Source organism: Falco naumanni, chromosome 11 (genome assembly GCF_017639655.2).
Source record: "Falco naumanni isolate bFalNau1 chromosome 11, bFalNau1.pat, whole genome shotgun sequence".
NCBI classification, from domain to species: domain Eukaryota; kingdom Metazoa; phylum Chordata; class Aves; order Falconiformes; family Falconidae; genus Falco; species Falco naumanni.
This window is the reverse complement of record NC_054064.1, coordinates 3,810,622-3,832,448: the sequence shown is the minus strand read 5'-3', so window position 1 is coordinate 3,832,448 and position 21,827 is coordinate 3,810,622. Positions and strand designations below refer to the sequence as shown.

General features: G+C 40.1%; 1 protein-coding gene across 1 annotated transcript; it reads right to left on the bottom strand.

Annotated features, from left to right (window-relative positions):
• Positions 1 to 2,032: 2,032 nt before the first annotated feature.
• On the bottom strand, positions 2,033 to 21,646 carry PDC (phosducin). Its single transcript, XM_040610267.1, has 4 exons — positions 21,514 to 21,646; positions 5,447 to 5,530; positions 3,955 to 4,115; positions 2,033 to 3,277 (listed from the first exon to the last, which is right to left on the bottom strand). The coding sequence occupies exons 2-4, from the start codon at positions 5,505 to 5,507 to the stop codon at positions 2,750 to 2,752; spliced, it is 750 nt and encodes a 249-aa protein (XP_040466201.1). The 5' UTR covers positions 5,508 to 5,530; positions 21,514 to 21,646; the 3' UTR covers positions 2,033 to 2,749.
• Positions 21,647 to 21,827: the final 181 nt, after the last annotated feature.

The following is a 21,827-nucleotide window of genomic DNA, read 5'->3' as shown; positions in this document are numbered from 1 at the left end:
GCTTGGTCCCTGTGACTGAGTCAAAAAGAAGAATTGACTGTAGTAGAGGGTAGCAGGGAGGCTGCTCCCGTGTGCTTATTGAAGCATTTACTACTTGTTATTCGAGAATCTTTGTATAGTAGTACAATGTTTGAGCCAAGTCTTGCTTTTTGTTTTTAAGGTGTTTTTTTTAATTCTGCAGAAATACGGTTGTGATAAGAGCTTTATTTGCCGCTTCATTAGTCATGAGCTTCTGTTGAGGCTTGGCATCAACTGTGTGCTTTCATTTTCTTCTTTTTCTTTAAATTACAGGTTGAAGGAAATCCTGCTTAAGCATGCTTAATCTGACTTAAATTGGAGTGTCATCTTATTTCTTACAACTAGCTATAAATGTAGTTTCTGTGATGGTTATTGTTTGTTAGGGTATTTTTGCTTTCAGCCTGGTTCCTCAAAGAAATGAAGCATATGTAATCAGGCTGCTGACGTGCAGCTTAGTAACTTTTGCACCGAGTTTAATAAAGAGGGAAGGTTCTTAAGAACGTTAGCTTCCCAGCAGTTACGTGGAGATTTTCTGGTGTGTAGAGGACAGAAATCTGTCATGCTTCTTCTTTAAAACATGTCATCAAAAAATACAAGACAAATACTGTCCTGCTATTAGTAAATGGTTAATTTTGTGATAGAAGATAATCCATTATTTTCTACATAACCTGTTATAAGATCATCAGATTGTCATAATGTTAGGTATATCTACAAGCGGTAGCTTTCTGGGGATTTGACCTGCTGATGGAAATGAAATGTTAAGGTGAGGGTGAATTTAGCTGAGGGGTAAACAATCATGCTTGAGTAAGGGGAAAAAGGACTGCTCTAAAGGAAAAGCTTTATTCCACCTGGACTTCCATCAGAAAAATGACAATCTTGCATTCAGAAATTTGCATCATAGAAATTATAAAACTTTGGGAAGATGCTATTTGATATTTTGGTGGAATGAAATCAGGAATTGTCTTACAGGTTAAAGAAGATTGTACATTGTTAAGAGGCAATAAAGAACTTCTTTGGTATTGCTTAGTGTACGTGAGGTGAGGTTTCTAGTGCTCTGTTAAAACATTAATCCATGGCAAAACAATATTAAAAGTAGAAATTCAGTAGCATTTTGATAGTCCCTAAAATTGGACAGTCAAAAAAGATATTTTTTTAACATTATTTAAAACAAGGCATAAATTGTGTTTAACTTGAGAGTATATCTCATTAATTTTTCAGTAATGTTTTGCAGGGTTATATTTGCCAAATCTTTTTGAGTAGAATTACTTTGTTGTGCAAATCTGTTGAAAAATATTGTCACTTTCAGCTGCTCTGGTGAATTTTTCCATGTGAATGAAAAGTGGAGAAAAAAATGTGTTTAAGAGTGGTAAGAACCTGCTTTTAACGTGTGGGTTATATCACTGCAGCAATGTCTCCTTGTTCCTGGCCACTCAATTTGGAATTCTTACTGATACATGTGCAGAATTTTGCAGGGTGACATTTCCATGGTGGCATCCTGACCTGAAGCAAAACTGAAAGTTCCCACTCCAAACTGAGCAAAGCATGAAACTATCAAATCAAATAAAAACTGGTGAGTCGTATGAGTACTAAAAATCATCTTTAACATCTTGATATTCTCAAATGTTATCAGCAAAATGGTCTGCAGTTGATATTGGTGTTTCTGTCCTCAGAGTAAGAGAGAGAGATTTCTAACCTCACAGTAAAATTCAGCCTTCAGCTTTGCTAGTACATAAAAGAAGTAATTGAAATGTTTCTAATGTTTTGTTGTCTTGTATCAGAATTGGAGGAGGTAGGGTTTGTTTTTTTTTGAACTACAGAAAGAGGAAGGTTTATAGTGAGTTTAACCTGTGTCTGCCTCTCAAATGGATAGTTAAATTGTAGTTTTCAACAGCATCCCTTTAGTAAATCTTAAAACTTTGAGTTTGGGGAATGTCTAATGAATGCTTACAAATATTTCATATTTTTAAGTTTAAGGTTATGTGCTACCAATATATTTCACACTTCCAATGGCAGGTTTTGAGAGCTGTTAAGCTTTATTCAGTTATACAGAACTACAGTATACTTTTTCAGTAACTTGCAGACATTTTAAATGTTATGTTCAAAATATGGAGCAACAATGAACTGAAATTAGCTGATGATGTTAGCTGTTTGAATGGCAAACTTAGAGAAGTTCTGGTCTAACTTCTGTATTCTCACGAATGTTGACAGATAAATGCAGAAGCAGAATATAATGTGCTAGATACCTAAGCCATTTAGGGATGCAAGGGCTTTGGGCTATTTGTTTGTCTTTAAAACTGCTGTGTGAGATCTCATTGGTAACAGTGAATCTGAGGAGACAGGACACAATAAATCCAGAGCCCAAGAGACAGCTTTTTGTGTGTGTAGAGGGATGGTTCAGTTCTGTTACTGTTGAAATGAAATTATTCTTGTGCTTCACGGAGGCAGGCATTGGGCCTCAGTTTTTAATTATTTTTTTTCCCCTTAATTTCCTAGAGATCATGAGTATCATCTCCAGTTCTTCCTATTACTTGTGGCTGGCACAGGAATAATTATGTACAGGACTGCCAGTTGTATGTGTTATAAGTAAAATTCACATGCTAACAGTTAAACAATTTTTGTATGTGTGTATCTTTCAAATAAGTTAGCACAGACAGTCTTCTCTAAATGAGATGGGTGTTACTGAGATTGATTTATAACATACTGAAAAGGAAAGGGAGAGAGTGGGGACTAATTATTCAACATCTTGCTCATCTGTGTTGCCATTTCCCAGTGCTGGAAGCTCCCTTTCAGGTAGCAGCCCATACTCATTTAGGAAAGACTCCACATCCACAGCAAAAAACTCCTCATTGAATTGTTCAGAAATGCTGATGAAATTGCTCAGAAGCTCCCCACCCTTATAGACCAGTAGAGTGGGAAGCACGTCGCTTGAGAAGCGATCTCCGGCCCCCGTGTTGGAGGCCTTGATCTTGCAGAACTTCACGGTGGCATACTCAGCTGCCAGGCAGGTCAAGCTGTTGTTGAGAGCATCGCAGCCCTTGGTGCCATCTTCATAAATGTGGACGATGACAGTGGTGTTTTTATGCTCTTTCTCAATGGCTTCCAGGAACTGTTCCCCATTCTGCAGCTCACACACATAACCATATTTTGGCCCAAAACTCAGCCTCTGGTGCATATCCTGCATGCAGCGTTTGCGGTATTTTTGTAGGCAACTTTCATCTTCTTGCTCATCGTGAATTAACTCATACTCCTGCATGCTCATCTGTGAATATTGAGAGAATGTTGTATTAGTAAGTGGTAATCTGTTGGTGCAGAAACAGGACAGGGCTAAGCTGTTCTCTGAAGAACGCTGTATTGAAAGCTTGGCCAGAGGAGAAGTTGCTTCCTACAATGATTGTGAATGGTCTTGTCAAGAGACAGGTGAACATGTCTCAACACTTGCATATCAGCTCAATGGTACTGAAGACAGTTTGGCAAAAACTTCTGGATCTTCCAGAGTTGGTGGGAATTTTGCCAGTGACTGTATAGTGGGGTCAAAGTATAATTCCTGTGGTTTGGGGGGGGGGGGGGTCCTCCCCGTTTCAGAACTGGTAATGAGCGACATTCAGGCTCAGAGCTCTATCCTGTCTAGTAGGTTTTTAAACATGTTAAAAGTTTTCCATTGCCTGAACCAAGGTTATGGAGCATTGAGGCAAGGAAGGGAGGAAAAAAAGGTTGAACTCCGTGATCTGTTGTTGTGAGATACACTGCTTATTTTACTGGTTAGCCTTCATTTGAGGAAGGATGAGGTAGATGGTTGCAGGTGTGTTTGTCCTGTCTGTATTGTGTGAGCTCTGCTAAGCTGCAAAGGAACGGAGTCTGGCAAATTCAAGATTTTCCAGCTTATGACTGGTATGTTTTATATAGAATGAAAATTAATTCATTTTGCCTTTCTCTTACCTTACGGCAGAATCTCTCTCTGGTCTGTTTATCATCTTTACTGAAAGATCTGTGTGGTGAAGACATTTGTCTAAGAATTTCTTTCTTGCTCAAGGATAAGGAGTCTCTGTCTTCACTTTCTAATTTAAACTTCCTCCAGTCATTGATCACGCCTTTGGGCCCTAAGAGAGATGAAGTTAGAAAAGAAACTGGCTGCAGCAAGAAGCTGTTTTAAGGAGTTACTGCTCTTTGCTGGTTTGAAAGTGTAACCTCTAAGGAGAATGCTGTGGTAGTTCTGATTGTAATGCAGGTCATGGTCTTTGGAGCTGGTCAATTAGAGCAGTTAAATTGAAATGGGGGGTGTGCGGGAAATAATTTCAAAATTCCCATGGTGCTTTTCAAAACGAAACATTTTAATATGCACCTTAGATTATAAAGCATAACAAAGGAATATTTTGGTGTTTTCAGAGGTGACGTTTATTTCTGTGGAAACTTTAGAAGGGGCTAGGCAAGCAGCTTTTCCTTTTGTGATAGAGATGTGGTTGCTGGGACTTTGTTTTGGATTAAATTTCAGTGTCTTGAGGTGGTGGCTAAAAGTACTACACCCCATGGTGAAAAGGGAAGGTGACCTGTTCTTTTGCAAACAAGATTTCAAAGCAGGAATTAGCCTGAACCTCTTGGCATAGCAATAACAGTACAGTAGCCCAATTTCCAAAACTACCTTGAAGCTTAGGTGTGGATGTAGTGAGTCCCTAAATATATATATATATATAAAAATCTTAGCCAACAGCAGCAAGGCTGGTTGGGAAAGAACCCCAGAAAGAGTTATTACAAGATTTACATTTATTATAGCATACAGAAAAAGAAGCCCTCGGAGCACAGGGAGGGAATGATTGCCATATAGTTACCTGTTGGTGGGGTGGGATAGTGGTACCTGCCTGTAGAGCTGAATACAATGTCAGTACTCATAAAAATCATGGTGATTGAGTGCTGGATTAAAAAGAATTGTGATTCCAAGCAACGATGCTTTTAAATGCTATGCTGTGTTGGCCAAAAGGATTTATAGGTTCACTTTTAGCACTGAATGTTCCTTCTAGAATAAGGAAAAAGTAATTCAGCCTTTATATTGAAACCTTATAAGCTAAATCTAACGTGTGTGTGGGTTTTGTTGCTGGTTTTTCTTCTTTATTTTCCCAGAGGAAGAAAGGCCATTGCTTATGACTGAAGCAATAAACCAACAAGAGCTCCACTGTGGCTTCTTCATGTGTCTTCTGTGTTTGCCATTTGCTTCAGGTATGAGGAGGATTGGCACAAAGATCAGTTTGGTGTCACCTGCCCTTCTCTGAGGGGTGTCACTCTGCTCCAAACTACATTCTTATTGGCTTTGGAGCCTATGTTGCTGTGCAAGGGATTTGGCAAACCAATTGGATTTACCCGAATTCTGGGCATCCTGGCTGAACAGGGTCACTTTAGCTTATTTTTAGAAAAAAAGGAATACAGTTAGTTTCCTTGCCTGTGTGTGTTGCCTGTCCTTCAAAATCTTCTTCAAAGCTGGTGTTGGCGTTTTCTTCCATCTTGGTGGCTGGAGTAGGAGATGCTGCAAATTAAAAAAGGAGAACAGTTAAGAACAGGATAGAAAATGGATAAGATTACAGTGGGTACAGCGTGGTGTGTAATTTCCTGCAGCTGCGAGGTGTCAGTGAAGATCAAAATACACATGATAATTGTAGTCCTTCTCATAGTCTCATAAAAAGCAATTAGGACGTATGTCAATCTCTTTAAAAAGATGTCTGGCCTGATTCTTACTGGAAGTGCCTAGGTGAGGTTTTCTTCATTATACTGTTCCTTCTCAGTCATCAGAGAATATTGGGGAACATGGGTGAAATAGTAGTCGTAAAACTTTCTGCAGTGGGGAAGTGTAGTGAGGATTTTCTTTTTCTTTCTTTTTTTTTTAATACACCTTGGAATCAGGAACCTATTAATTTTCCAAGTGCTGTAAGTATTTATTTTTAGGAGTTGTCTGAACTGTTAATATCTTATACAGAAGATGGAGCCAAGTATTTGAACCTGTTGGGCAAGAGACCTCTGAACACCCTGCGGCTAGATTGCTTGTACTGGTTGGGCCATGTTTATTACAAAACAGAAAAATTGATGTGGGTTATAAATGAAAATCGCTTTCTTGTTCCACCCATTCTATAAGGCAACCCAAGCAGTCAGGTGGCAATTACAGGGCACTGCGATACAGTGGTACTCACGCAACACCCTTTTTATCTTTTACAGTGGCATTTTTGAGGGGTGAAGTTGTTCTTTGAGGAAGGAGTAGAGTTTCTCTTAGTGTGCTCCCACCAGCAAGATGAGCACAGCTGGGTGGCATCAGAGCATTATAGAGCAGCAGGGTTTGGCCAAAGCATCAAGTTCTCAAGGTCAGGCTGATGTTCTGCTGGTTCCTGAAAGTCACAGTAAATGTTCTTGGGCTCCTGCAGCTGTCTTGAGATCAATTACTTGTTTCAGGAGCATATACTGGGGGAGAAAATATTGATTCTTCACATGCATTTTTACTGCATTGCTGATAGACGTTACATAGCCAACTGCATGAGCTCTGCTCTGAGTCTTTTCTCATGTTGCACATCAGTCACGGGTTTTCTTTTTAGTCAAAAACTGTGATTCTAATGTGATCAAGTGTCACTGTCCGTGTGAGTCTTAAGGCAGATGATCTGAGTGCTCCCATTTAGTCTAGGCCAGTTATAGCTGTTTGGATGTTTAAGGTAAACTTTATTTGACTTCACAGTAAGTGCTGTCTTGAAGCAAACACTGAGGTGTTACCACGCCATGAATGCCATATTTAAAAGCTGCTGGTGTATTAGACTACAGTGATGTTAGTGTTGTAGCATGTATGAACAGGAGGAAATGCACCTTCATTTTTACATGCCAGCATCAAGGGATGAAGTGAAATAACAGCTGAGCAAGAAACAAGGAATCCAATTCTTATGTGTATTGGCACTAAAGCTGATTAGTAAATGTGCAAATTTTGCATTCGTGTACTCATGGCAATTAATCAAAACTTGTGGGAAGCACTGCAAAACTGCATTATAATTTAATATATACTAATAAAGTATATAAAATTCTTTCTGTAGATAGGTCTGTAGATAGATTGTTGTCAGTGCACAGATCCAAATTACTGGATAAATTGCTATTCAGTCAATTCTGAAATAGAAGTATAGAAGTAATCCCTTCTCACGTAGGCAAAACTGACATTCCCGGTCACTCCTGTGACTTGCATGGACATCTTCAAAAAGCTCTTCTATCTGCTGATGCTGAGGATTTTCTTTGTTCCATGAGGAAAGAGGGTTTGAGTCTCTGTATGCTTTCTTGTTTCATAGCCATTTCAGTGCCTCTTAGGGCTAAACACAGGCTATGAAACAGGCATTCTGCAGGCTCAAACCAGAAAACTGACCATGCTTTTGGTGAAGCATTAGAGATGAGAAACAACTGCTTAACAAATGAAAGCTTTCCATAAAGTTCTTATTACTGATCTGTTGTACCTAATAAATCTGAAAAGCTTAGGTGAATCATAACAGCATGGAAAGCTGTGTTTCACCATTCTTTTGCAGTGTGGCATGAGGCAAGAGCCCTGACAATGCACAGGCTGGTAAGCTGACCACGGAACTGGGGGCGGGGAACTCCTAAAACTTAATCCTGGCTCTGTGACTGAGTCAGCCTGTGCGCCTGGAGCAAGTAGTTCAAACTGTTCTCCTTTCCGCTCAGTGGAATTACAAATATTTATAGTTCTTATCTTGGTGCTAGGAGAATTAGGATCTCCAAGCCAGGTGTTTCCCAATTAGGCACCTGAGGACAATGGTGTATGGACATGTAGCTGCAAGGTGATCCATGGGAAGTTCAGTTATAGGATGAGCTGGCTCTTCTGTGATACATACTCTTCCTTTCAAAAAAGTGCAATGGAAAAAGTTGTAAGCTATTGCATTTAGTGCGTGAGCAAAAATGGGTAATCACTAGGGTAGGAAATCCACCCACATCCTTGTGAAGGGTTTAGATGGAGTTCTTTTGTTGCTGGTTGTTGGATTTTTTTTTGGGGGGGGTGATGTTCTTTTATATGCTGGGCTAGCAGCATTTCCCAAAGAAAAAAGTAGGTTCTCAATATCTGCAGAAATGTGGGTGCTACCAGTTCTGGAGCATGTTGTGCAAGTGCGATGTCAATGTGTAATATCTGAGACAGTAAAGCAGATAGTGTCACAGAGCAGTTTGTAGTGACCCGTCACAAGGTGTCTTAGATCTAAAGTTGCCACCTCCCTGGCTTTACAGGTGTGCTGAAATCCAGCGTGCCCAGTGGTGGGGACAGCCAGAGCTGTCCTCTGTGCCAGGCAGCAGCTCTTGCGAGAGCAGCTGCACTTTGCAACCCCACAGACAGACCACAGTGCTCGTGTTGGCGCACCCAGCTGCAAGTGGGTCCTAATTAGCTGACTGACAGTGCTGTCTTCTAGAAATTCATTAAGGGAATCTGTTAATACAACCCCCTTAAACCTGTCAGCCTGAGAGCATCATGAAGCACAGAGGTCAGAGGCAGCACTTAACTGCATGGGGATGGTTGCATTTGACAGGAGCAGGATGCATGCTGGAGAACATACATCCCTGACCGTTGCAACCATCTCTTAGCGATTTCTTACTCTTTTAAATCTGACTTCTTTTTTTTTTTTTTTCACGTGAATGTGCAGTCTCACAATCCTGCTAAGTATTTGCTTGGGATGAGAGCAGAATATCCTGAGAGCGTAATCAAGTCAAACAGCAATGCAGGGTGATGGGCAGTGATGGTGAAGTAACAATAAATGTTGTCACTGAAGCTATTTGTGCCTGTTAGTTCTAAGGAAGTACCGACAAACCTTTTAGGACACTAGCTGCATTGCTACTGACCTCAGGTTTTCACTTGCACCGTTTTAACAGCATGTGACATGCCAGATGAGCAGCAGTCTTTGGAGGGGGAGGGGTATTGCTGAGTTAGAAGATATATTGCTTTTGCCATCAGTTTTGACAACTGAAAGTGATTCCTAATGTTTTTGTTTGAAAAGTGCTAATGGAGAGAAAAATTTTTCCTTAGATGGTCTGCAGATCATCAACATATTAGACCGTAGTTTGTTACGCATATGGTGACTTCACATACATATTTTAAGAGTCTGATCATTCTGAAACTTATTTACTTTCCTGTCTTTGTTAGACTTTCTGAGTGAAGAAAGCAAAAATGACAGTTTCTACATAGATGAGGTTTGAGACCTTTCTGTGTCCCAAAAGTCAATTCAGCAAGAAAAAAGTCTAAACCTCAAGTATATGCCTGAAGCTGTCATTTAATTTCTATGAGCTTTGGATCTGTTTAGCTCATGAATAGCAGTTCCTATTGCTGATGCTCACCCTTCTGTTGTCATTAGGCCAGATGGGTCAGCCTTACTACAGGGTAGAAATGACCATTTAGTAAAGTGTTTCTTTTTATCCAATACGAAAGAATACTTTCTGCTTAGTAACAAATATTTTGTGCCTTTGGCCTTTACAGAGAGTTACCTGTTTACCCAAAATGACTTTTTTTAATTTTTGTTATTACTGTTTTCTCTTATGCATATTAAATTTCTAAGGTAGCTTGGGAAGAAAGCACTGTACCTGTGTATTTGTAATGAAGGCTTATTTAGTCCTTGTAATATATTGCAGCTGTAAATAGTGGAAAGTTATAGCTAAAGAAGAGAGGGAAATTAAAAAAAAAAATCTCTAAACAAACTGTAGAAGGCAAGATGCATTCTGTAAAGGAGAAAGCCAATAAACGAAACTCTTAACTTTGAGGTTTTGCTGCTAGTCCAATAAGTAAACATGAGAAATATTTTTTCACAAAATATAAACATGCTGTAAGCACAAGTTTGCTGTTCTGTGTATGTGAAATCCTGCTGAAAATTATGTTCTGTGTTTGGCTTTAAGATGATAAATGAGCAGCATGCTGTGAATCCCCTGCAATTGGTGGGACATTGCTAATGAGCTGGGAAGTATGAAAATTTGGAGACTTACAGAAGTGGAATAATGAAAAGCAAAGGGTCTTTGCCAGCAAGATGTGATTGCACATGTGTGTTTTGAGCTATGTATGGGTGGTTGGTCACTGGTACATGTGCCCAGAGTGTCCCCTTGCCTCTTGGAAGAAGTGTCTGGATTTTAACAGCATTTTCCTCTACCCAAGCGCTAACTTGAACTTTGCTTCTCTGCCTGTTTTTCCTGGTATCCATATGTGGAATACCTTCCCTGTTTATTCTTGTCCCCTCCATCAAATGATAATGGCCACCAAACTTACCCAGCAGATGGGCAGTTGCTTAAGCAAGCCAAGAGAAGGAGCAGCTGTGGCTTTAAATGATCAGGTTGCTAGAATTTGGGGGAATCAGATAAAATAACATGGAAATGGAATAAGGCATTGTTCACCCCCACCTAGGCAGTGGAAATGTCCCAGTGTGGCAGAATCGAGTGGGTCCTCTGTGTGTGAAGCTTTGCACGTACTCTTGGGAGAGTAGGCATCCTCCTCTGCTAGCAATCGTGACGAATTTCCAAGGGCCCTAGTCCAGAGCTCACTGATGACACTTGAAGCCTTCTCAGTAATTTTGGTGTACTGCAGGGTGTGACTGCAGCACCAGCAGAAAGGGTTGAATGCCTGTTTGCATGGTTAGGATGTGTGTTCTTCAGCCATGGCTCTTTGGTAGCTGCTATACGAAGCACTGTGCTTCCAACAGACTGTTCATTCCTCATGCTATATTCTGTACGTTGTGTAGTTCCTGCTGGCTGTCAAAATGCACGTTTTCTGAAGAAGAGACTGGGCAGGGGGTTGGAGCACATTAGTGAATGAACCAAGTGTTTTGCAGCTAGTCCCTTTAAAAAAAAAAGGGGGGGGGGGGGTGCGGGTCAAGAGCCCCATGCATCCTTGGAGGAGTATGCATTTAGATCTGCAAGCGGCATCATTATGTAAGCAAAATCGATGTCAAGGTCGGAGGCCAGAATTTCAGACCTGTTGCCAGAGCATTGCAGAGGGAGCTGAAAGCCATAAGCATCTTTAGTCGTCCTTGGGAGCAGATCACTGCCAGGCACCGAGCCAGAGAGCTGCTAATCACAAACGGGGTCCCTGCAGCTCCCTTCACACTCAGAGACCCCAGGTCCCTTACGCTGAGGGGGGTAAATACAGACCCAAGGGCTCCGCGCTGCCTACTTTGAGCGCTTGCACCGGCGTTATGTTACCCAGATCCATGATGTCAGGCTTATTACATGGGTAAATGGAAATGTCCTGGGCTTACCTAAAGGAAAACCGTAGTGTATCATGTAGTGATTAGATCACTGTGTTTGGGGGGGAAACATAATTTCAGAACACTGGAATGGGACTTTATTTGCTTGAAGAAGGGCTCATACGATAGGAAGAAAATACAAACCAGGATGGGCTGACGTAGAAAGCTGTCGGCTTCACAGGTCACTCTGACGGATGGGATAGGATTATTCACTCTATCTGCTTTACTGTTCTTTATTTGTGAGAAGGAGACATTTTAAATAGATGCAGTCCAAGATTCATTTATCCTCAAGGCTTTGCCAGTTAGGAAATTCCCTGTGTGACTACCCCAGGCTTCAGCATTGTGTTAGGTTAAAAATCATAGGAATTAAAAAAAAAAAAAATCCCTTTCCTTTTTTTTTTCCCCCAGTCTTTCAAAATTTATGCTGTACTTAATGCACCAGAAATTATTCATCTTTTATGGATTGCACATTTATTTCTGTATTTCATTCTGAAATGGGAAATTAGCTCAACATTTTACATGAATCAGCTTCACTTCTACCACAGGACCACTATGTTTTGTATGGAAAAGCAGAACGTAGGTATTTTAAAACAGGACTTGTTTTATTACTTAAAAACAAAAATAGTTGATGTTAACAAGGTCAAACTTCAATTCTCATTAACCAGCATGTTTTATTTGAAAAAGCTTAATTTTCTATATTACATGGTGAATGTCTTTTGAAAAATCAGGATTTGAATTTTTGGAGCAGGTTACATATTGGAGCAGTCACATAGTTCTTACCATTGTGATGAATTAATTTTTTCTTTTTTTCTTTTTCATTTTTATTCTGTCAGGAAACCTATTTATTTAGCTTCTTTTTTAAAAAAACTTGGCTATATCAAGCGGGACGGAAGAGGAGGAGGATGGTTGGACGCTAAGAAAATGTTTATTAGAAGCAAAAACAGAGCAGCCAACGTTTCAAATGCAGATATTTAAGGGCATGAAGCTCAATCCATGTTTAACCTCAATGGCTGGCCCAATTTCTCAGTTGGATTGAGCATTTCACCATGGTACTCTGAAAGTCAGGGCAGTTTTCAGTTAATGTTTGAATACACATTTAATTTCTGTACCCCAAGTAAACATCTGTATGCCTGCTGGAATTAACATGTCTTTCAGAATTTGGCTGGGGTTTATTGGTGGCATTAGCAAAGGCGTGATGAATGGCAGAACCCTGGGGGAGAGTTGGTGGGGTTTTTTTTCCCCAAGCTCAACAGATGTTTGGCAGCACATATAATCCCTATAATTTGTCAAAAATCACTTATGTCAGAGATGTAACTCTAGCAGTGACTGGAGACAGGCATTTAGGGAGGTTGATGGCCAGCGTTTTATGGAAAAGGGAAGCAGCCTAAATTTGTTGTGATGTTAATTAAAGATCTAGAAGTAGTGCCGTGTATGGACTTTGAGCAGGCTCCTGCTGCTGCTTTCTATCAAAAAAAAAAAAAAACCAACAACAAAAGGTGCCTGCAGGGGAGGGCTGGGAGGAATCAAAACTTGTGAATTTGGGAGAAAATCCAGTGTTTGGTTTGAGGTAGGTTTTGACCAAGAATGCCTCCTAAGGCTCTGGATATGCAAAAAAAAAAAAAAAAAAAGCCTTCAGAAAACAGCAAAATAATTTGGCTCCAAAATGATAATATTTAATTCTGATGTGGGTTGGTTCATTTATTTTCTTGGCTTGGTTGAAGGTTTTCTTTTGTTTTTGTTTTTTTTTCAAATGTGTATTTGTAACTGTAAAATCAGTAGGAATTTTCGCTTTTGCTTTCTTTGTATCTACCCTTCGTTGTCATTATTAGCAAAAAGCAGGCTTGACCATGGCTGACAGGGTCCCTATAAATGCAGGCTCTACCTAAACAGTCTTTCTCTCAAATGTTGAGAGAATAAGGAGTTAATAATAAAAAAATGTTGTTCATGACAGCTTTCAAACGAATGTACTCTTCATTCCTGGCTTTCTCTGAGCATGCATCTTCCGAGATGTGTGAAGATCTTGTTTGCTGCTTTCCCATGATTTGAAAAGTTATATTACCTTTCAATTCTGACACTGAATTCTACCTTTCTCTGCAGCTGAACCTACTCACGCTGGTTGGACATCCCTGTGCAAAAGGAAAAGAGCGCAGCATCTAAATGCTTTGGGCAAGCTAGGGCAGTAGTTCTTGATGGGGAGTATTTAAGTTCTTGGTAGCTTAATTAGATTTACGTACGTCTTGTGGTGATGATTTGGGCGTAAAGTAAGTCTGAACAGACCAAGTAACACTGTGCTATGGTAAGGAAAGGAACATCAATGAAGGAGCTATCTTCAGCCTGTGCTCTCAAGGATTTCTTGTGTCTTTGTTCCTGCTGCCTTGGAACTAACTGGTCCTGTAGGACTGGCAGAGCCAAGCAGATCGGGCTTGCTTGTGACTGCCGGCTGCTTGCTGTGCTTCCGTTCCCTTTTTTTATCCTTCTGGTAAAGTGTCCTGAGGCTCCACCAAGCACATCTCCGTGTTTTAGAAAAGTTGACTGATTCAGTGGTTTGCATCATCTAGTTACAAGCATTTAACTAAAGGCACCGCAATGGGAAGCTGTTTTTTCTTAGTTTATCGAGCCAATGGCAGGGAGCAAGTCCTCAATGTGGCTTTACGGAAAATGAGTCTGTTGCTTTTTTCAGGTGTCTTTCATTGTCTCGGGCTGGAGAGACTAGCTGTGTAACATAGATGATTGGGTTAGGCTGGTGTCTCGCCCATTCTCCTGTTATTTTTATCAAGCAGATATTCATTCTGTATTAAAAGCTTTCAGCCACTCTATTAATGTGGGAAGAGCCACTGCCTAAAGATGGGATGGGTCTATGGTTCTGTATCTCTCTTCCCAACCATCCACAAATGTTTCTTATGTGTGTAGAGATATAAATTTAAAAGGTTTTTCTTTCTTAACACTTACACTAACACAATAGCTATGATCTGCAGGTACTGGATGCCAAATTGTTTTCTCCTTACAGAGCAGAAAGTGAAACTTGCTAGTCTGGGGGGTTGATTTCCATATTTGTCTTGAACGGGAAGATCCACATGTAGAAGTGGTGTACCTGTGTTTGCCAAAAGGCAGCAAAAACACTGTCAGGAGGATGATGACAATCTTGGATTGGGTTCGCTATATTCAAAAGAGATGAAAAAAAACCCAAACTCCTGTATTGAACTGCAAAGCTGTTGCCAGCTGGATGTTACAATAGAATTTTTATTTATTTTTTTTACTTGATCATTTACCAAAACATGTAGTAACTGTTTATAAAATAATTAAATGACAGGCATCTCAGTCCTGTTCCAGTCAGCTGCAGCTTCACAGAGTGTGCTCCAGGATCGCCTGCCCCCCTTGCTTGCGGTATCAGAAATAACGTTGTCTCCTGTGTATCATCCTGACATCCCTTTGGCAACTACAATGGCATGATTTAAAAGCAATAGTAGGAACGTATTCTTCGTGTTACCTTTATTGATCAGATGAAAGCCAATGTGGACAATGTTGTGTGGCCACAGAAACCCCTGGAGAGCTGTAGCTCCTGCAGCGGTTACGTCAGGTCCATGGCTTCAGGGCTTATCCCTTTCCTGCACAGATCTTTTATGCCACTGGTGTCATTCCAGAGACTTTGTTTTTCTTTGGACCCTGTGATTGACTCTTAGTAATAAATGGTGAACTTGCACCAGGTAAATTTTAAACATGTTTACATGTGGCTTTTAAAACTGCATAAAATTAGAATTAATGGTTTTGCTTCCTTTGTAGACCAAAATTAAGCAAACTCAGGTTGCAGTTGTGCAGCAACAAAGGCATTTACACAAGGTTTTCTGAATACGTAAACAAGTGTCATAATTTGGAGAAAGGGCCAATGGCTTAAAACAGATGCTTTTCTTATCCTGCTCCAACACATAGCTCAGAAAAACAGCATAGTCAATCCTTTCCCTGGAACTTGCTTTTTTTTTTTTTTTTTTTAAATTTAGAAACTAGAGTGCAAATTCTGGCCCGGTTTTCCTGTGTGCAGTTAGTCGTTTCTAAGACTCCTTCACAGGGACTGCCATGGCTCTATCCTGAAACTGATTCCAAATATTTTAGCCTTCACCGTGGTCGGGCTACACTTGTATCACCTCATAAGAAGCCAGCCTGGCTGCAGCCATCTCACAGTGTATTTTTCTTGAAGGTGTCAAACATTCATCTGAGCAGGAGAAGAGAGCATCAGCAGAAGAGGGCTTGTTGTAACAAGCAGCAGGAGGTAGCAGGCAGCTTGTTTGCTTAGGGGAGAGCTGGCGGGAGGGGAAAGGGAGGAAAGAAAATGAAGGGAACTAAATTGTCTTATCAGAAGAGATCTTACTGTAAATGCCTCTGATTCATTTCATCTGCTTTGTATGTGCACACCAGCAGGATTTGCACACCAGCACAGGGCTCCAATGCCAATTTACCTCCTAGGGACAGAATTTGGAACAAAGCCCAGGTGAAGAATTACTATTGCCTGTGTGATATGAAAATGCGTACACAAACCTCAAGAAATAACTGTTGCAGATACTGCAGTCCTACCTATGGGCTGAGATGTCCGAATTCCTTTGGTTCCTCAGTGCTAATCTTAAGGGTAAGTGGAAAATATACTCAACAGTGTGAGTTTCTAGTGAATAATATAGGAAATGAGCGGTAAGTGTCTGAACGCCATGTGTCTTGTCTCGTAGGAGGTTGCTGCAGGATTTAGGTACTTTCTGCAAAGCATCGGAGCGGTCCTGGCTCGTTGCTATTGTGGCTGACGTGCTAAGCTAAGCCAGGTCCTGACCTCTCCTCTTTGCAGCAGCTGGCTATAGGATCAAGAGAAGTAAGAACGAGGTACTGGTCCGTGTTCTGACGGTGGTTTTTTTTCCTCCCTCCAGATTTGTGTATGCAGCAGACTGTAACGTTTGGTTAAACCTGAGCCGCTGCAGGAACTTGACTGCAGCTGGGGCATTAGCTGCAGCCGGCATGGGAAGCAGATGGAGCAGCATCCATATGCACTGTGCTGTACTTAGGAAAGGAGAGGGATTCTGTGAGCATTAGAAGTAATGAAATCTGATTTTTCTAGGATTTTTTTTTCTAATTATTTTGGTGTCTAAAAGCTTTTTGGTGTGGCTTCAGCACTTAAAAGGGCTCTATTTATGGATTCTCCACTGTTAAAGAGTAAGATGTGAATGCATGTGAAAGCACTCACTCTCCCTCTGGGAGAATTAAACTCAGATACAAAACCAGGGAGTATCATAAATCAAAGAAGAAAAAATGCTGTTTCAGATTACCATGATGTCAGGAGGTTTGGGATTTACATGATAAATTACTGTTACAGCAATAACTATCCCAATAGAACAGTTCAAATGTGAATCAGTTTGCACGAACCTCATCTATTGATGTGTTTCAACAAGCTCTCTAAAAAAATCAAATTATAGTTCAGTTAAATATTCAACAGTCAATAAGGACTAGGTTGGTCTGTATAACAGCAAGTTTATACTGATGCCTACTGTATTGTAGGAGAGTCTTGGACGATGCATCAACATTCAGACTAAACAGAAGAGTATAATAAAATTCTAAAGTCTAAAATGATTGCTACTGTATTTTAAATAAATAGCCACTTTCTAAAATGATTTATTAAGTCATCTAAGTAAGATCTGAATAAAGCCGCTTCAGCGCATTGTTTACCGCAGGCTGTGGATTACTGACGTCTCCAAGACAACTTTGGCTCAGTGGCCTGAAACCCTTTTTGGATGAACTACTGAACTTAACTAATCTTGAGAGGGTACAGGCATGATAATGGGAACAAAAATTTGCATTCATTGAGAGAGACTGTCTCCTGAACAGCAAAGGGTGCTTGGAGGTGGCTGTAGCATGGGCGCTGAGGAAGTCCCCCAGGTCTAAAGCTTTGCATTATATTTAGATCGTTGGTGGTCAATGGCTGTCACGTTTCCTCATCTGATGGAGCCTGACTTTTCCTAACTCTTTCTGAGCGTTTACTTCATCCTCTTTGTCTGAAGGCTTAGCAAGGTTAATTTTAGTTAGGCTGTATTTTCAAATGTGCCTCTTGCCTGTGACCAAATGTGATATGTAACAAAAACTAGGACAGCATCCAGCATGCAAGAAAACGAAGGTGAGCAGCTGCCAAATGCTGCCTTCTGGAATCCCTTCTCAAGAAAGAATTAAGGTCTTCTCAGAACCGGTTTTGCATGTCATTGAGGGTTCAAAGGACAACGCCACTGAACTTAATGGTCAACAGCATTGGTATGCTTGGATTTAACTTAAAATTGTCAGTGGAGGCATTTTATCATTCTTTGCTTTCGAAGAGGTGAGATGCAAGGCTTTATCTCATAATTTCATTCAAAACAGTCTGTTTGCTTTATTTAAAAATAACAAATGCCTGCCTTAAGGGATGTGTGAGAAAAGGAACGATTGCTATCTTCACTGCTTTAAGCCTAGGCGGTATCCCTGCTAAAAGGAGAAATGGGACTGCACGGTTATCTTTGGGTCCTGCTGGAGGCAAGTGTTTTAATAGGATTCCAGCAATTATGAAGGACAGGACTCAGCACCAAAATTACTCCATGTGATACTTTGTGTCAAAATGACAAAACATTATTATACTGTGCTTTCATCTCAAATTAAGTTAAAATATTTAATTCTGTGCAAAGCAACTCTCCTTAAGATATTGCATAAATAGCATAATTTAAGAATATTATAATTATGTCATATTATACATGACTGTTATATTACTGAAACGGCAAGGCTATGTAAATATGAACAAATTTAATTTCAAGATGCCATTTGAATGTATTACTTTAATGTTTTCAAACCAAAGCATTGCATTTGTGGAAGTTCTTGTCAAGACAATTACAATTAAAAAAAAAAAAATTGGTGAAATAGGTTTTTGTTAAGAACAACTTTGATAACACATTTTCACCTGGCTCTGTGCAAGACCTGTTGGCCAGCAGTTTTACTGGGCTTGGAGCAGCTGAGGTGGCTCATTAAAGTCCAGCTTAGGGCTCTCTGCAGGAACCACAGATCCTGCAATGTTGCAATCCCTTCCTCTGAACGCTGTGAGGAAAACTATACGGCATTTGCACAACAAACACAGTTTCTTGTGTTTTCCTTCATTCTCTTTGTTACCTGTGGCTGATACAGTGGAAAGGATTCTGGGTCATCAAAACCAGTTCCTTGTTTTAGCAGGTAAATGTATGGAGATATCTTTCAGGCTTATTATCATACTTGTTTTACTTGTTGCCCTCATCTTGCATATCTGTCCAAAATGAAAATGCTGATGAAAAATTGAAATGTTTCATTTCAGCTTAAAAAAAGAATTAATGCAAGAGGTGACATGAATTCACAAAGTCTTTCAGTTTAAATAGTTGGAAGGGATTTTTTTGTTTTGTTTTCATTTTTGTTCTTTTACCCAGAAAGTGCTATTCCCCTAATTACAGCCAACTCTTCTTATACCTGATATTGGGTAGACCCCGTTTCTCTCTTTTTCTTTTTATGTTGTTCTACTTGTAGTTCTTTGATATGAACTTCCAATAAGTGGCAGAATCGGAATTGCTCTGTTCTTGGATACCGACTGTGAAAATTGCTCTGCTGCTTTCTCTTGAACTCCGTAGGCATTGAACATTAAAGGCAAAAACTGTGGTGTGCATTCAACGCAATATAACAGTTCTCTGTGTTGATTTATAGCGTGTTGCAGTTTACATTCAGATCGGTAAGAAAATTTCACTATATTGGGATTTAAGGCTGTAGTTCCATCTAACTATGGTTAGCCATGTGCCTTAAAATGAAACCTATTATGTAATTTAAGCTGGGATAGCACTGAAAGCGAGTTACCAGGCTCTCCGGCTGAGTTCCCTGCATCTTTTTGCCATGTTAAACATACCAAATCGTGGTGGCAGTCTGGTTTTTCTTTCCTCTCCTTGCTCACCAGTATCTAACTGTAGTGCTCTACAGTCTCTGGAGGGTTTTCTGTCCACAGGTGGCTTGTGGAATATGGGTTTGTATTATTCTGGTTTTATACCACTGGCTATCTGAAAGTGGTCTAGGAAGACTAGGTCTAAAAGATGGGGTGGAAATTTAAGGGTGATGCAGATTTTTTTAATAAGTTCTTGCATCTCCTGCATTTAATACTATTCTGAAATTGCACAGCTTTTGCATGTAGTGAGAACTGTAGCCTCTTATAATTGCAGTTAGTTGCACAACTGACCTGACTAATCCCTGTAATCCAGTCTAGTGTAATATTTATTGAAAATACTTCCTCGCTGAGATATCACAGACCCTTTTTTCTGAATTAGTGCACCTTTTCTTTATTTTTTTTGGAGACAGGGGAGGGGCGGGGGTGTCCTTTAATAGTGTAACTCACCTAGGACAAAACTTTGCATTTGAGAGGAAGATGTGTACAAATGGCATCATGAGTGTTTTGGAGGTGTAAAATACCTGTAGAGTTTTTGCACTTTGTAAATTAGGAATAAGGGAACCCTGTGATGACTTCAAGATCCATTGCTGCTAGTGATGAATTCCCTTTATTACTGGAAACCAATAGTTGATTATAGTGGTGTATAGTAATCATCTTTAGCTATGCCATTTGCTCTCAAGTTGTATTATTTTGATTATTATCTTCCATTCCCTAATGCATTTCCCCATGATTTTAGCCATGCTGTAATTAAATTGCTAGGATTAGACATTAATATGGAGATCAGCTTAAAATCCCGTTCTGAATTAGAATGAAGTATTCATATATAATTCTAGCAATCTGATCTATCTCAGCTGCAGAAGAGTGACTTTATGTTCAAACTGTTCCCTCCTGTCAAAAAAATTTCAAGTACTGGCAGAAAACTTGTAAGCGGTGGATTGTAAAGATCATGTTGTTTGTGTAAGCAGGTTGGAAGCAAGAATCCAAAAATGTAGTTTTGCTCCAAGGTTTCTTGACCACTTAGACTTACACAATTCACAGCGTGCTCACCTTCTGGGGATCTCAGCTGTGGAAAGCAATCGCTCAGTATCAGAAAATGGGGGTTTAGTGGACTGTTATATATACTAAGTTTTCTTTGTTTGCTCATGTTATGGTTATTTCCTAAAGATTGACATATCTATAAAAATATAGCTGTTCTTATGCCCAAATCCAAATCTGAGTACAAATGATGAAGACATGCCACCAAGAACAGCAGAATACTGATGGCTAAGTACAGCAATCTCTGCATCTCTACTGAACTGTGGTCCTGATGATTTTATTTTTTTTTTCCATTGCTGCCAATGGCACGTTGTCCTCAAAGCTGGCTCCCAGCTAGGCAGGGGGGCACTTTCTTCATCTTTCATGTAACACATCATTTATACCTTTAGTTACATACTTGCAGCCTGCCTAACATTGATGCTGTTGCACCACCTTCATAGCAAAATTTTTGTCCAGTACATCTTGTTTATTATTCTTTCACAGCAATATTTATACTTACCAAAACATTCTTCTGCAAGAAAACAATTCTGAGCCTGAAATTAGATACCTGGGTAAGTAGTATTTATTCTAAAGTTAGGATTTAGAGTTTCCTGGAGGTTCTGAAAACAATAGACCCAGACATGGAAATTTTCTGGGGATTATCCCAGACATTGGAACCCTCCACTCACCCCTCACCAGAGCACAGAACTCTACCCCAGTGCAGACAGAAGAAATGGCGTGGTTATATTCTCTTGCAGATTCTTATATACAGGCTAACATTCAAAGATAGGACAAAAGAGCAGAAATCCCATTTTGTTAAATCAACAACAAAATCAAATAGAGAGAGGCCTCCATGCAAGAAAAATAAAAGCTCTGTTAAATTAGACATAGGTATCACTTCTGATAGCCTGAGCACACGCTGTCAGCAGCTCTGGGGTCTGATTTCTAATAAGTTTCCTCTTCCCCAGAGTGACTCCATCTGGAGTGAAGCACCACTTACTCCCATGCTAGAGCGAAACCTCTATTTATTTAAAGCATTAGCAATGACAGCTCTTACAACTTGTTATTCTCAGCTCAATCCAAACAGCCTGCCAGGTTCATAGCTGGAAACCCAGTGTTAGGTTTTGTCCCAACAGCTACTTTTCAGCCAGATGCCAAAGGTAAGGTGGTTCTGAGAGACCGTTTCAGGTACGTGTATCTATTAAAACATTTAATACACTGCTAATAAATTTTAGCAGCTGTGGCCATTTTTGGAACACCATATTTTATCCCTCTATTAAAATAAAACTTGAAAGGCAATCGACACACGAATCACTCTACCTGAGAGGCTCAGTTGCTCAGCTCCGCTTTTTTTCAAGCGTTGACCAACGTCCTTGGTGGCTTGCAGGAGAGCAGCTGGATTACAACTGACCACAGATAGACCTGGTCTCAGATTTACATTTCTGTGTAATGATGACCCTTGCAGAAATAGCTTTGGACAGGTAATAGGATTACCGTAAGGGAATTAGAAAATTCTGCTCATTAGTTTGAACCAATGAAGTTGCAGACTGGATAGAGGTTTAAAGGATTTAGTGCATAGTTATAATTGGGAAGGGAGAAAAACAACTGAGCCTGAGGAAGAGATACAGATGGCA